Genomic DNA, 16,259 nt, shown 5'->3' with positions numbered 1-16,259 from the left:
AAGAGATTTTTTTCTTTTCCTTCCTTTCTTTTATCCTCCTCCCCCTCCTCCTCCTCCTTTTCCTCCTCCCCCTCCCCCTCCCCCCTCCTCCTTCTTCATAACAGGGCTGGAACTTACTAATGTAACCAAACTGGCTTTAAACTCACAGAGATGGCCCTGCCTCAGTCTCCTGAGTGCTGGGCTAAGTGTGCTGCTACAGCAGCTGGGATCTTCTGACTCCTTTTTGCTGTTGCTGCTGTTGTTGTTTTAAATGGCTGGATATTAACTGTATAAAATAGTGGAGTTCATTATGCTTTGCCAGGGTCCCTTTCAATGTGATCTTTTCAAATGTTTGTTTAAAAAATAAAATCAGAGGGAAACTAAGAATCTCTCAAAAGGTAACAAAGAATCCGGGAGGGTAATTACTAGAGAGAGCTCTGTGCCCTGGGTTTGGAATTTTCCACCCGATTGACAGCAAGGCAAACACCTGCTGTCCTGGCATGGTTGGTCCTCTTGTCAGGGTTGGCTGCAGTAGCCTGCACCTTTGTCCAGCTCCACCCAGTGCTGTCTGGCTGGGGCCTCTCCTTCAGTCTGCAGGCTCAGAGCCACTTCTGCCCCGTGCTGAGATGGGGCTGCCCCAGCTATGGCTGTGGCTGAAGCGGCTTGTGATATTCCTGCAGGTGGCCTTGGAGGTGGCTGTAGGCAAGGTGCTAATGACGCTGTTCCCAGGGAGAGTCAAACAGAGCATCCTGGCCATGGGCCAGAAGACCGGGATGGCCAGGAACCCCCGATTCGCCCCTGACAACTGGGTCCCCACCTTCTTCAGCATCCAGTACTTCTGGTTTGTCCTGAAGGTCCGCTGGCAGAGACTGGAAGACAGGGCTGAGTTTGGGGGGCTGGCCCCCAACTGCACCGTGGTCTGCCTCTCAGGACAGAAGTGCAACATCTGGGATTTCATTCAAGGTCAGCTCAGGGGCTCGGAGCAGTGGGGATGGGTGGGGTGGAGAGGTAGGATGGAAAGCACCAGGCTTCCTATCATCACTCCAGCTGCTCCTGGGCGGCTTCTTGTCCTTCTGCTCAGTGGTGGGACTCTCCCGGGGTTTTCTCTCTCTTGGCTGGTATCTTCCCAGGGTTCATATCACAAGCCAAGTACTCTGACCTTCCAGCCTCTGGATGTAGGCAGTTCATCTTTATCTGGTGAAATCCTTCTCAGCTTCCAGTCTGATGATGTACAGTGCCACTTCCTGCAGGAAGCCCACCCTAACTTCCCCAGGTTATCCTTTTTATGTGCCAACTAGCATCCTACACTTTGCTTTTCTTGACACTCAAGGTTTGCAGCCCTAAGTTTCACCTGCCACCCTTACTAGCCTACAAATTCACAGGGGGTGACCAATAACCCACTAGAGCTCCCTGGGTCTGATGTGACACAGGGCAGTGGTTTATGAGTTATGAGACCTCGCTGTTCTCCATCCTCCTCTCCATGGGGTATAGTGGTCTGTTGGGTTCTGGAAGCCCTAACTCGTCCTCACTGCTCCTCTCCCTGGCAGACCGTCTCTCTGCTCTCCATCCTCCACTTGACAGCTACCAGATCACTCTTTCCCAAGACCACCCAGTGCAGCACCCTGCGGCATCTCCCTCCTGCATTCAGGGGCCATCTTGGGCTAGGCCGGTGTTCACAGTCTTCCCGAGTCAGGCTTAGACTTTTCACCCCAACATTATTTCCAAGATCTCTTCATGCTAACACTACTAGACCAATGTGGGGCTTTGCCCATCCTGGACTTGACTTCTCTGTGCCCTTTTAACACCATCTAATGATTTGGAACAACCTTCTGTGCGGCCAGCCTATGCACCGGGTCCAGCTCCACACCTAGCTCTCTGAGATGCCACTTCAGGTCTCTCTAATGCGGGGGCTGCTGTCTCCCTGCAGGACCCAGACTTCCCTGCCTGCCCCTTCCCTCAAAGATCTGCTTCTTCCTACCCAGCTGCTGCCACCCCTGCTCCCCCCAGCAGAGCTCCCCGGGAAAGAGCTGTGTTTGATTCAGTTAACCCCAGGGCACCAAGACAGGGGGATAACCCAGCGCTTTTCAAAGCCTGTTCTTTGGAATTCAAGCCCCTCAGATAAGCTTCACTACTTAGAGTTTCCAGGGCAAACCAGTTTGGGAACCCCCACATCCTGTGTCACCCTCCTGTGACCGCCACAAGACGAGTGGCAGATGGAACATCCAGAAAGGCTCTGAGGCTTAAAAAGCAGATCTGTAAAATATGTCCCCGCCCCAGCTCCTCTCGGGAAGCCTTTGATGGCCACGCTGATTCCTAACACCACCCTTTGGGAAATGTTGGCCTAACAGGAGCCCCTCAGTCTGGGGCTGGGAATGGAGAGATCTGAGAGTCTAAGCTGAGTGAGTGAGTGTCAGGTCAGACTCAGGATCAGCCTTCTTCTATGCATCTCACAGTGCTCCCTGATGGACAGTCACAGAGTGGTCCCTTGTGTGACAGGCCCTCAGGTAGACGTCAGGAGCCCAGGCAGTATCCTTCTTCTAGACTTAAGGACTTTACAGTCCATGGCAGAGAAGAATAGAACAAGCAAATTCAATGGTCCTGTGACATGCAGGGGGCAGGCAGGGCCTGCCTGCCTGCAGGACTTGGAAGGCTTCCTGGAGGAGGTGTGTTTGGAACTAATGAATATGATTTTTGTAGACCCAGAAGGAGAGTGTTCAAAGTAGTAGAAGAAGAAGGAGAGCCTCTCTCTCTCTCTCTTTCTCTCTCTCTCTCTCTCTCTCTCTCTCTCTCTCTCTCTCTCTCTCTCTCTCACACCCCAATAATGAATTTAAACTGTAACATGAAAAGGACCTTAGTTCATTCAGCCAACAGTTAGCACACAGCCCTGAGACTGAGATCAATAAGAACAGTGGTTTTTATGCTGTGTTTCCGGTGGGACAGACACTGGTGGGACAGAACAAATTGCTGGAGACAGTCTGACGAGCAGTTCCCTGGAAGCCACCTGACCCAGGGCCAGCTCATGGAACTCACTTGTGTCTGTTAACTGTCTTCTCTCAGTTAAAAAGAGTTCTGTTTTCCAGGTGTGGTGGCAAACGCCTGCTGTCCTAGCACTAGGGAAACAGAGGCAGGAGGATTGGCGTTCAGAGCCAACCTGGGGTATATAATGAGAACTGTATCAAAAACTACTGGCTAGAGAGTTTGCCTAGCACACACAAGACTCTGGGTTTCATCCCCAATCCAGAAATAAGAACAAAACAGTGCTCAGCAAATCAGGCATGGTGTCAGGTGTCTATAATCTTCAAACTCTAGAAGTAGAGGCAAGAAGATCAGAAATACAAGCTCATTCTACTTAGAGAATTGTAGGCCAGCCTGGGCTACATGAGACCCTGATTAAAATAAAGAAAGTAGGAAGTAGTGGACCAGAGACATGGCTTGGCAGTTAGGAATGGCTGCTGCTCTTCTAGAAAGCCTGAGTTTGGTTCCCAGGATCCATGTTGGGCAGTTCACAACTGCCTATAACTCCAGCTCCACGGGGTCTGCCTCCTTCTTCTGGCCTCTGCAGGCACCTGGACACACACACACACACACACACACACACACACACACACACTTTTTATGAAAAGGAAAAGGGAGTGTACAGCTTGTCCCTGATCTCTGCTGCTGTATCAGAAAGCAAATGATACAGGAGGCAGAGATAGACCACCTAACCTTCATTTATAAAATGAAGTTGAGTTTCAGCGCATTGACAACAGCGTGCCCTGAAATCACAGGCATTGGTGAAACAGACATAAGTGCCACAGTTTTCTGCCCCAGGACACTTCACAGCTCAGAGAGAGAGAAAGGGGATGGGAGGGGAGAAGGTTCTGGAGAAGACTCGGGTTCCCTGCTTGAGCCTCTGGAGAAGGCTGCAGGAAGGACACTGGGGACCCTAACAGCCCTGAAGCCCTGGGGCAAACGAGGACAAGAATTCAGGGAACAGCCCAGGACAGAGGGCAAGGGGCAGGTGAGTTCCCAGATGTGGAAACTGGGTGTAAGGGGAAGCTGCTGAGGTCATCAAGAACCAGAGCTGGAGGGTGTCCTGTCTCCTACCTGCAGGTACACACATGCCTCAAAGTGTTGGTTAGTTTTGGGGAGGATTTCCAAATAGGGTTATCAAGATCCATTACAAAGACATCCTATAGCCCTTCAGAAACTCCCAGGCCTTTGGCACGCCAAAGGATGCTTTGGGCATAAACACAGGGCTCATTTTAGAGCTACCCATCGGAAGTCCAGGAAGGTTTCTTACAGATAATCTAGTGTGACCTCTTGAGTGTTTCAGACGCAAAACGAAAGTCATACAGAACCGCTCAGAGTCCCATAGCGAGTTCTCAGTGGAGTTTGTGCTTTGGGCCTACTTTCTACTGTTGCATGCAACACTGGGGCCTCAGATTCACACACAGCATGCACATCCTCCTGAACACCACACACACGCACAGAGGAAACTCTTGATCTGCAGTCTCTCCAAGTATCCAGAGGAGGTGTCACCTGGTAATGATAAAAGGGGCTTTTCTGCAGAGAGAGCCTGGGCCAGAGGCTCACACGCTGGCCTGGGGGGGGGGGGGTCATGAGCATGAGTCTGTTCTCCTGTTTATAGAACACTGCAGTCCTTACCTGACACCCTCATGATGTGGTCTGTGGCCTGTGGACACTAGCAGTGTGCCAGCCATAAGCACCCACACTTCCTCTTTCTGCTGCCAGGTGGACTTTGCCCTGGTTGCAAACATCACCATGTCGGCCACACTCTAGATGGATAAACAGATGCGCCTGTCCTTTTGGGGGCCTGTTGAGTCTTTTGCCCATTAAAAGCAAAATTCCAGACAGCTAACATTTAAAACTGGTCCTAACTGGAAACCCATTTTCTTACCTGACGAGTGGTTCTCTAGGGTCATTACAGTCCAGTGACCAGCCACTTGTCAGCGACTGGCCTCAGAGCCTCCCCTGCGAAGGCCCTGTCACATGAGGACGAATCATTATTCAATCAACCATCAGGGACAGAGAAGCCACACACACACACACACACACACACACACACACACACACACACTCAGGGGCCTCCTAGAAAAACAGTTTGTGAACCAGATAAGGAGGGTTTTGTGTCTGCAGAGAAACCAGCCTGTCTTCCCTTTATACTAGAGGCTGAACATTTATTTATTTACTTACTTACTTATTTTTTAATTTATTTTGTGTGTATGTTTAAGTGTATACACGCATATGTCACAGTGCGCATGTGGAGGTCCTGGGATAACTCCAAGGAGCAGGTTTTCTCCTCCCACCACGTGGCTCCGTGCTTGGCTGCAAGCCCCCTTACCTCCAAGCCACCTTGCTGGCCCCAAGTTATGAAATGATAACTGCTCGCTCTCACCTCTCTCTTTACTTGAGTACCAGAAAACTCAAAAGTGAACACACGGCTGTGTTCCAGCGAATGCACAGATGCCAACGATGCAGCTCAGTATGTGGCCCTGCGTGTTTGAGGCCTTGGGTTTCAACATCCTGTGTGGCCAAAAAGTAAACTGAACATCAGAGGTGCAGAGCACCTTGGAGCCTCTCTGCCCATTCCCTGTCCTGCTCTGTGCTTTTCAGAAGGCCACGATCTCTTTCCCTGGTTATTATTTTCTATTTTAACATGTATGCAAACTGCTTCAAATCCCATGCAGAGCAAGGAGGACGTGTGACAATGACCTGAAACACAGGGCAGCTGAGGCGCCTCCGCCACCAGCTAGCAGCGTGCTCTTCCGTTCTGCCTCTCCCCACTGTGCATTAGCCGTGGCTCCCACCTCTCCAGTGCCGCCCAGCTGCCACTCCCCAAACCCCATATCACTCTGTCTTTTCTCCACACAGCAGCTAGTGTGCCATCCAAGTGTGAATCTGACTGCTACACAAAGCTAGGGAATTTTGAAATCATCAGACCCTACTCTGGCTTCCTTTAAAAAATAATTTTATTACATTTTAAATTTTATTTTTATGTGCACGTATGCATAGATGTACATGTGTGTGGGGACAAGTTTTCCACAAGTGTGTCGTGGTGCATGTGTGGAGGTTCAGGCAAAACGGCTCAGTAGGTAAAAGTGTCTGTAGCCAAGTGAAACAGCCTGAGTTCACTCCCCAAGGCCCGCATGGTGGCAGGAAAGAATAGATGTTTGCAAGTTGTTGTCTTCTGACTGCTACACAGGCACACATACCTACACAGCCACACCCACATACACACACACCTACACACCTATACATACACACACCTACTCACACCCCCACACCTACATACACATCCACTCACACCCACACACCCACATACACACACCTACACACACACCTACATATACCCACACACACCTAAACACACTCACACAGCCACATACACACACCCCTACACACACCTACACACACACCTACATATACCCACACACACCTAAACACACCCACACAGCCACATACACACACCCCTATACACACCTACACACACACCTACATACACCCACATACACCCACACACACCCATACATCCACATACACCCACACATCTACACACACCCATATACCTATACATGCACACACTTATACACACCTATACACACATACCTACACACACACCCATACATCCCCACACACCCATACACCCACATATACCCACACATCCACATATACCCACACACCTACACACACCCACATACCTACACACGCACACACACATACCTACACATCTATATACACATACCTACACCCACACACACACCCATACACCCACATATACCCACACACCTACACACACCCACACACCTACACACACCCACACACCTACACACATTCACATACCTTTGCACCCACACATACCCACACACCTCATACACCCACACACCTAATATACCCACATACCTTTGCATCCATACATACCCACACACCTAATACACCCACATATCTTTGCACCCACACATACCCACATACACATACATATATACCCACACATACACATGCACACATAAACACACACATACAGACATATACATAGAGAAACACACACACACACACACACACACACATGAGACTTGGGCTCCAGAGAACTAAAAGCATCTAGAGACTTGGATATGAGCTGCCTTATAACAACAGCAGTTAGATCACATCTTGCGGTCGCTGTGGTTAGAATGTCCACCACTGGCCACTCCTGAGGGGCACCACATCCGGACTAAGAATGAGTTCTCCTATCTCAGTAACTCTAGAATAAAAGACCTGAATGGGGAGTGCTGCCGGCCCCTGATTGCTGGGGCAGGGGCATGCCTGCTTCTCTGGTCTTCCAGAGAGCAAGGCTGGGCACACTGTCCCACCAATCATATGCAGAATAGGAATTCCAAATGAGAAAGAGGATCAAGAAGTCAGGTGGGTAAGAATTATAGCTTATTCCCACCCACCCCCACTTTATAGCTCTGGCACTTTCTAACACAGCTAGAATAAAACCCAGCAGCTCTTTCTCCGGCCCATTGCAGTCTCTGCCAGCGCCACCCTTGGTGCCAGGTTCCGGACAGTGGTCTTACAGGTCCTTAAACAAACTGGGCTCTGTCCCTCCTCAAGGACTTTGAACATTGACTCCCTTTGCCTGAGATGCCCTTCTCCCTTTCCCCAGGGCTGATTTGTTCCAGGCCTTCGCCTCTCAGCCTGAATGGCAGCTCCCCAGAGGCCCTCCCTGCTCCACCTGTCTGCAGTGGGCCACACTTTCTAGTCTCTTTCATAACATTTACCACAGTTTCTCAATGCTTCAATTTGCCTGTTCATTGCCTATGGCTAATCTCCCAGCTGAAAAAACCCCACACCACACAGAGGCAGATTCCTGATGGCTTCCTTCTCCACTGACTGCTGCTGTGGTGGCGACCCTGGCATGCTGTAAATTCAGAATAAACGCTTATAGATAGAATGTGCGTGTGCCTAAAGCAGGGGACAGGAGTATGAACCCTTGGGGCAAGGAGGAGCTTGGGTGATGTGGCTGCTCAAACAGGTCATGCCACTGTGCAGGGCTAGCAATCCTCCAGTAGATGTGTGGCTAGGACTCAACAGGTCTTTAGCTTTAGTCATAGAAACCTCAGGATACAATAGCGGCTCACCCAGGGCTTTCCCTAGCCTTGACTGAAGAGTTACAGAAGGCTCCTGCCTAGAGTTGACTTTGTAGGCTTGAGACCAAGGGTTCCCACGGTCAGAAAGGCCTTGTGCTTGGGGATCTAGTACTCTGCGGAAGTTAGCCTGAGATTCCTCCTGATGTCATCCTTTTTGGAGGGTAGTATTGTGAGTAGAGTCTCACTACGTGACTGGCCTCAAACTCACAGCACTCACCTGCCTCAGCCTCCCCAGTTCTGGTACTACAAACTTGTACCACTATGCCAAACCACGAGTTCATCTTCAAATCTGCACTTAGTTGTTAAGCCTTGTGGGACAATGAATGCGCTCTAGTGGCTTGGACCTCAGGATCCTCAGCCCACACAAGTACAGCCTTTTCTGAATGTCAGAGGCACATTATTCTCCCAGACTCATCTATCTCTGGGCGTGCCTTCCTGCTCCTACAGTGACTGCAGTCACTTTCTGCCCCAGAAGGGGCAAGATCACTAAACAGGAAAGGCAAGATCTAGTGTGGGCATTCTCCAGTGTCTCATGGCAAGGTGCTGTCCCCATCATGAACTGGCATTGACATTGCAATTTGGTAAAGTGACTGGGAGGGACCTGGAAGGAGAGGCCTCTACTTCATAAAGGTACCTGGAACATTCAGAAATAGAAAAGGCAATGCCCAGTGGGAGGAAGGACAAGCAGGTAGGAGTGGGTAGCTGCTGGCTCAGCCTCTGTGCTCCTGGCAGAGAGTGGGAGGAGTTTGGGGCTGCAATATGACCATGGAGGCCTATTGTCAAGTATGGCATTAAATAGAAGCTAAGTAAAACACCTGCCAGGTGATGAGAGAGGCCACAGGGCCATGAAGAATCTGTATAGCAAACTTAGCAGCTCTCTCTCTCTCTCTTTTTTTTTTTGTTTTTTGTTTTTTGTTTTTTGTTTTTTGTTTTTTTCCAGGACAGGGTTTCTCTGTATAGCCCTGGCTGTCCTGGAACTCACTTTGTAGACTAGGCTGGCCTTGAACTCAGAAGTCCGCCTGCCTCTGCCTCCCAAGTGCTGGGATTAAAGGTGTGTGCCACCACGCCCGGCAGGTGTGCATTCTTTTAAGGTCTATTTTCTATCTTATGTGTATGTGTCCATGTCTGTGTATACGTATGTGCCTCACATGTGTGCCTGGTGCCTCAGAGGCCAGAAGAGAGTGTCTGATCCCTAGAACTGGAATTACCAGTGGTGAATGGACTCTGCAAGATCAAAGTGCTCTAAAGTGCTGAGCCACAGGTCCAGCTCCTGTAGAGTCCATGTTTTCATCGAGGAAACAGAGGTCCTTTTAATAGAAAGAGCACTAACTTGCAAGTCCAGAAGTCGGTCTTCATTTTAACTCCACCGCTGACCTGCTGACCTGCTGTGTGCTGAACAAGTCCATAAACGTCAGGTGCTTTGTAAAAGTGAGAGAGAATTGCCAGGCATGGGGCTGCACTCAGGAGGCAGATCTTTTTGAGTTCAAGGCCAGCCTTGTCTACATAGTGAGATCCAGGCTAGCCAGGGCTATATCATTATAGCACATTGTCTCAAAATGGGGAGTAACTATCTACCCTGAATATTAGCCATCACACCTTATAGAAGATGGGTGTCTGCCCACTTTATAACTACATTCTGCAGGGAAGGATTTTTTATTTTGACTACCATCTAGCATCTAGTGGTCACTGAGACACTCTGCTTCCAGAGAGGCAAAAGCCAGCCCTACCCGCAACTAGTCATGCCGTCTAGACTTGTCATGGTGCCCGGGACTCATCCCACAGGGGCAGAAGGAACAGAATTGAACCCAGGACAGAAGACAGTACATGTGAAAGAACCCATGCAAGTCTCAGCTACGGTTCCTTGTGTTGCAGGCAGCAGGCCCCTGGTGTTGAACTTTGGCAGTTGCACCTGACCTTCATTTCTTCTCAAATTTGACCAGTTCAAGAGACTCGTAGATGACTTTGCCTCCACAGCCGATTTCCTCATCATTTACATTGAAGAAGCTCACGCCACAGGTACAGAGACTCCCGGCCTCCACTCTTCCTGCTCTGCCTTTCTCCCATCGTCAGAGCCCATGTTATAGTTGGGAAGGGAAGGAATGAGAGAGGAGGACAGGAGGGAAAGAGGGAGGACCAGAGAAGCCCAGAACTGTCTTTCCCTCCCACTGCCTCTCCCTCCACAGTCTGCTTTCAACAAGAGCGTACGGAGCAGAAGTCTGAAGAGGGATATAGTTAAGTGGAGGGTTGGGAGGGGAGAACAACCAGTCTAAGCACACTGACAAGGAATTGAAACCTAATGTGAAGGCACAAATGAAAATGGCCACCCTGTAGCTATTTTTCAGCTGATAGCCTAAGATCAAAAGGACAGGATGATGGCTTTTGTGGCTCATAATTCATTAAGCTTTGGTGACCCCCCATACTCCTGGGGACACTGCTAAAGCAGATGCCTTCATAGATCTGAGTTGCGTTCTAGATAATGGTAACCTTCCCTCCCCGGTCTGAGGACCACGCTTGGAGGAACACTGCTGTAGAACAGCTCTTTCTTACATGATAAGTAGGAGTCCCTTTCCAGCCCTAACCACGTCATTACCACTGTTGCCACACAAGACACCTTGTTCCTATGCTAAGAAAGTTGAAATGGTGAGACAGGTGTTCCTTCCTTCTAGAAACATCCATGTCTTGGTCCTTGAACTCTGAAAGATGATCAGACCTATCCCCATTTCCCTGGCCCTCATGGGGACTGAACCCTCAAGTTTAGCCCCATCTCAAATTCAGAGTTTGAAGAAGGCTTCCACGGTGGAGGGGAATCATTGCTCACCTGCCTCTACAAATGGTGGGAGAGGTTCTCTGAGTCCATGTCACCCAGGACCCTCTCTGTAGGGTCCATGTCCCAGTCAGGGCTCTGTGGAAACTGGGTGAATGAGCATTCAGGCTGCGGTGTCTTTGCTGACTTGCCCATGAGTGGGGAGCACAGAGATCTCTCTGATTGTTTTCACCCCCATTTGGCCATGTGGTGCACAACTAGTGTGGTCTGTATCCTCATGTGGCATTGAAGTCCTTGAAGATAGGATTGTCTAGATTGCTTGTTGAAAGTGCATATTCCCGGGCCCCAACCTAAGCCTACTATATTTTTATTTCTCTGCACTCAAACGCCTGAGAATTTTCAACTTAATACTCTGTTCATTTGAGAGGCAGCGTCCATTCTCATTTACATTTGGGGTAAATTTAAAATATCACGGGGTAATAAGTATGTGGATATGAGCATGCTCTCCTGTGCAGTTTTATGTATATTTAAACTTTTCCATAAAATATATTTTCAAAGAATGGCTTATGCACCAGACAGTGTTGGTAGATGCCTTTAATCCCAACACTTGGGAGGCATAGTAGATGAATCTCTGAGTTCAAGGTCACCTTGGTCTACAGAGGGAATTCTAATACAGCCAGGACTACACAGAGAAACACTGTCTCAAAAAAAGAAAGAAAGAAAGAAAGAAAGAAAGAAAGAAAGAAAGAAAGAAAGAAAGAAAGGGAAGAGAGGGGGAGGGGGAGAGGGAGGGAGAGGGAGGGGGAGGGGGAGGGGGAGGGGAGAGGGAGGGGGAGGGAGGGGGAGGGGGAGGGGGAGGGAGGGGGAGGGGGAGGGGGAGGGAGAGGGGGAGGGGGAGGGGGAGGGGGAGAGGGAGAGGGAGAGGGAGAGGGAGGGGGAGAGGGAGGGGGAGGGGGAGGGGGAGGGGGAGGGGGAGGGGGAGGGGGAGGGGGAGAGGGAGAGGGAGAGGGAGAGGGAGAGGGAGAGGGAGAGGGAGAGGGAGAGGGAGAGGGAGAGGGAGAGGGCATTGATTAGGCAATAGGAGCTCCAGCACATGGTAGTGCCTCTCTTTGTGAGAAGCAGCGCCCTGGGCAGTCCGTTAAGATCTGTAGTCTCCATAGCTGAGAAGAGACAGGGTTATGACAGTCTTAGAAATGACAGATGGAGCTCAACCAAAGCTGGTTAGGTTCTGGGGTGACACTTCTCAAACTTTCATAAGGTCACCTGGAGGTCCTATTTGGATGCTGGAAGGCTGGGATGTGGCCAGGGAAAGCCAGGGCAGCTGTCCTAGGGACCACACTTTAAAGAATAAAGTCCTAGAGGACCCAACTTTCACTTCCAAAAGAACAAATTGCTAGTTGTAGCAGGCTGGGGTCACCCTAGCACCAACTCCTGGTTCTGACACCCGAGGCATTTGTTCTGAAGTCAGACCAAGCCAGTCTTACCCTTTCTAGAACTCAGACCTGACCACCCACTTGAGCCACTGAGGATAAACTTCCTGTAATTGTCACCTCTGGGTCTTGCTCCCCTACTGCACACAGTTCTTCCTCCCCATCTCCTGCTCTGAGATGCTTTTTTTTAATCAGTCAGAACTGGACGTGAACTTCAGAGAGAAAATGTAGAGAGCTAGTGTCTACCAATCCTAGGGATGCCGGGTTCTGTAGCCAAAGTCAGTTGGTTGGCTTTCCCGTGCTTATCCAGGTAAAATGCAGGGGTTGTGACACAGTGGGATGGGTGGTCACAGACTGCGTTTTAGACCTGGGTACAGGTCCTGCTCCATCATGTGTTGGCCATGTGACCATAGTCAACTTCCAGCCTTGTTTCTCTACTTCAAACATAGAAGAAATGTGGCTGCCTTGCAGAATCACTGGACTGTACTCAACAAGTTCTTGCACTATGTTCAAGCCCATGCTGGACCCAGGGAGAGAGAAACAAGAGCCCCCTTCCTGTAAGAGCTCACCTTTAAAACTGAATGGCATTAAGGAGCCTGGATTCTAGCTTGAGGGTGATAGGAATCCATCAAAAGATCTAGGCAGGGGAGTGACAAGTGCAGATTTGCATTTTGGGAAGAACTCTGTGGTAAGAACTAGTTAGGAGAGGGGAGTTGTTGAAATTCCAGAGCAATAGGTTTTCCTGGTATGGCCCTGGCTGTCCTGGAACTCACTCTGTATACCTTGCTGGCCTCTGTAGACCCTTCTGCCTCTTAATCCCAAATGCTGGGATTAAGGCGTGCAACACTATTGCCCAGCCAGACTAGTGGTTGTTAAACTGTCTAGTACCTAAGAATCATGGAGAAGGGTGTGAAAACACTCACTTAAGAACCGTTCCTCGATGGCCTAGAGCAAGGGATTCCCTGTTACTAACAGGGGTTGGGGTGAGGATGGAGGCCACAGGGAACAGGGAGCGGGTGGAAGAGTGGGGAGATGGGACGGAACCAGGACTGGACACGGGACCTCACATGGAGATAACCACTGCTCTGACCTTTGCTTCTAAATTCGGTTGAGGCACTGACAACCCTGCAATGCTGGGAGCTGTCTCCACTCTCAGTGCCACCCTAGACAGGCTGACTCTCCCTCTAACAAAGCCCCCCCCAGTGGTTCAAAGGCATATGGAAGATCAAGAACCACTTTGTCCAACTGTCTCTCATTGAAGACCCGAGGCCCGCCAGTCAGCCGCACAGGTAGCGCGCTTTGGTTCTGGTAACCCTGTGTGGCCTTGCACTTCATCTCTGAAGGAAGACTTGGCCGATTTCTCCCACAGGACACTGCTTTGTGAGGCTTTCTGTTAAAGGTAGGTGGAGTTTAAACTCCGGGAACTGTCTGTCCCATCTGTGCGGCTGCAGTCTAACCTTCCTCTTGCAGATGGCTGGGCTTTTAAGAACAACGTGGACATCCGGCAGCACCGGAGCCTCCAGGAGCGCGTGCGGGCAGCCCGCATGCTGCTGGCCAGGAGCCCCCAGTGCCCTGTGGTGGTGGACACAATGCAGAACCAGAGCAGCCAGCTCTACGCGGCCCTGCCTGAGAGGCTCTACGTGATACAGGAGGGCAGGATCTGCTACAAGGTGATGACCTAGGCTTAGGGATCTGGGGAAGGGCGAGGGGATTGGTGTCACAGGGGCAGAGGAAGATTTCCTCGCAGGGAGATGTACTTCTCACACATGTAACCCGGGGGAGTCCCCTTGCCTCAAAGCCTTCCTGCCTTCTCTTTTGCGAAATGAGATTCGTCTTTGTCCGGTGCTATGTGAAGCGGTGCCCACGAACATGCTAGCATTTGAGTAGAGGTGCAAGCTCCTGGCTTCCTCAGCATCCAGTGTCTGGCTTAATCCTTGTCTCTTGGTGTTGTTTAGTTTCTATTCACCTGTCTGTCTGTCTGTCTGTCTATCCATCCATCTATCTATCTATCTCTATCTATCTATCTATCTATCTATCTATCTATCTATCTATCCATCCATCTATTCGTCTATCTATCTATCTGAGGCAAGATCTCTCTACATAGCTCCAGCTGTCCTGGAACTCACTGGGCTGGCCTTGAACTCACAGAGATCTACCTGCCTCTGCCTTCCAAATGCTGGGATTAAAGGCTGTACCTTCATACCTAGTCTTTAGTTTTAATGTTTAAAATTACATTTGAATTTGTCTTACATGTGTGTGGGGGGCGGGGCATGCAGGCTACTGTGAGTGTGCGGAGGTCAGAGGTTAATTTGTGGGGTCAGTTTCTCCTTTCACCAGGTGAATCTTGAGGATAAAGCTCAGGCCATTGGGCTTGGCAGCTTGCAGAGGGAAACTTGATGAGACAGTGGGCAAGTGGTGAGGCAATTGGGGCAAGGCACGGCTAGGGAATTCAGCACTCAGAGGACCAGGGTCTGGCTCTGGACCAGAGAACATCTTCCTCCAAAGGCCAAAGTGAGCCATAGGAAGGTTCTGGGCAGAGGAATCATGGTCTGATCAGCTTTATACTGTATAGATCGCTGGTGTCTGTGGAGAGAGGACAAAGAGAGCAGCAACTAAGGACAGAAAGTAGGATTCTTGCCCAAATCGGGCTGAAGAGGACTGAGCTAGGGCAGAGGGTCTGGACAGCCAGCGGTGGTTCTGTGGAAGGAACTCAGTGTGAGGGCTGATGTTTCAAGAGGAGCTTATGGTTGCACTCCTTCTCCTGACCTCTGTCACTTTGCCTGTGTTTCCCCCTCTTACTTCCCTGCCCAGTCTTACACTATAGACTGTTGGCACCACTCTCTGCAGTTTCCCTGAGTGACCTGACCCTCCTCAAGGCTGTAACTATCCTTTGTTTACAACTCCCAAGTAGCTATCATTAGATCTCTCAGCCACACCCCACACATGACGGGCATTCTAGGCTGAGACCTCTGACGCCTGCCTCTCCTCTCTTGCAGGGTAAAGCTGGCCCTTGGAACTACAATCCTGAGGAAGTCCGAGCTGTCCTGGAAAAGCTTTGCACTCCACCTAGACACGTGCCTCAGCTCTAGGGGACCAGCAGGAAGGCTCCCCAAGCTTGGTACTTTCCCACACCAGTACAGATGTCTTTTACCTTTGACCTGTGTTCCCAGATGAAGTACTAGCTCAGATTTTTCTGATCTAAACAAATAACTACCAGGGAGGCAATGCAGCTCACAGCACAAACTGTGACAACCAGAAATAAAGCAATGCTGAGCTGTTAGCAAAAGTAAGTTACAGCTCCACACTGCTCCCACAGCAGAGACCAATCCAGAGTGTCCACCTTCTGGTGGGAGGGCACTCACTCACATGCTTGGATGACAGACTTCTGAAGTGTCGTGACTCCTGAAGATGACGTCAAAAGCTCAATCCATGTGTCCAATTTTGCCACTTATAGACCCAATCGTATAAAATGCTGAACTGGTTTGTTTAGCACAAGCAAGAGGCAGGCATGTTCTGCTTGTAGGAACCATAGGCATTGGAAACACTTTTCTGGCCGAAAGATTGAAATCTGTTGAGATTGTTGGTGATAGGTGTTTCCATGGCAACATAGAATCTCATTCTACTCCCTCTACCATCTTGAAATAGATTGCACAGGAATCTGGCTCTCTGGCACTGATGCCAAAGCTTTATAACTTTAACTAAACCAAATCGCAGGCGCCAGCAAAAGCTGCCATGTAGGCCCTGTTGTGACTCTGTCCTCCTGGGTCACAGTCTCTTACTGGTCTTTTGTGTTCGATAGCATTGGACTGATAGGTAGCCATGGCTTCATCTGTCATGTCTGCTTCTTTTTATATTTGTGTATGATGGTCACAGTGTAAAGTTCCCACAGCTGTGACTTGATTTTTAAAAATGTCGGAAGATGCAGCAAGCTAACAATTAAAATCTGTCAGGCTA

At 49.9% G+C, this 16,259-nt stretch overlaps 1 protein-coding gene across 1 annotated transcript; it reads left to right on the top strand.

Moving 5' to 3' along the window:
- The first annotated feature begins 555 nt into the window (after nucleotides 1–555).
- On the top strand, nucleotides 556–16,259 carry Dio1 (deiodinase, iodothyronine, type I). The gene is made up of 4 exons (NM_007860.4): nucleotides 556–942; nucleotides 9,984–10,127; nucleotides 13,776–13,975; nucleotides 15,302–16,259. The coding sequence occupies exons 1-4, from the start codon at nucleotides 606–608 to the stop codon at nucleotides 15,392–15,394; spliced, it is 774 nt and encodes a 257-aa protein (NP_031886.3). The 5' UTR covers nucleotides 556–605; the 3' UTR covers nucleotides 15,395–16,259.

Source organism: Mus musculus, chromosome 4 (genome assembly GCF_000001635.26).
Source record: "Mus musculus strain C57BL/6J chromosome 4, GRCm38.p6 C57BL/6J".
NCBI lineage: Eukaryota > Metazoa > Chordata > Mammalia > Rodentia > Muridae > Mus > Mus musculus.
This window is presented reverse-complemented; position numbering and strand designations above follow the sequence as displayed.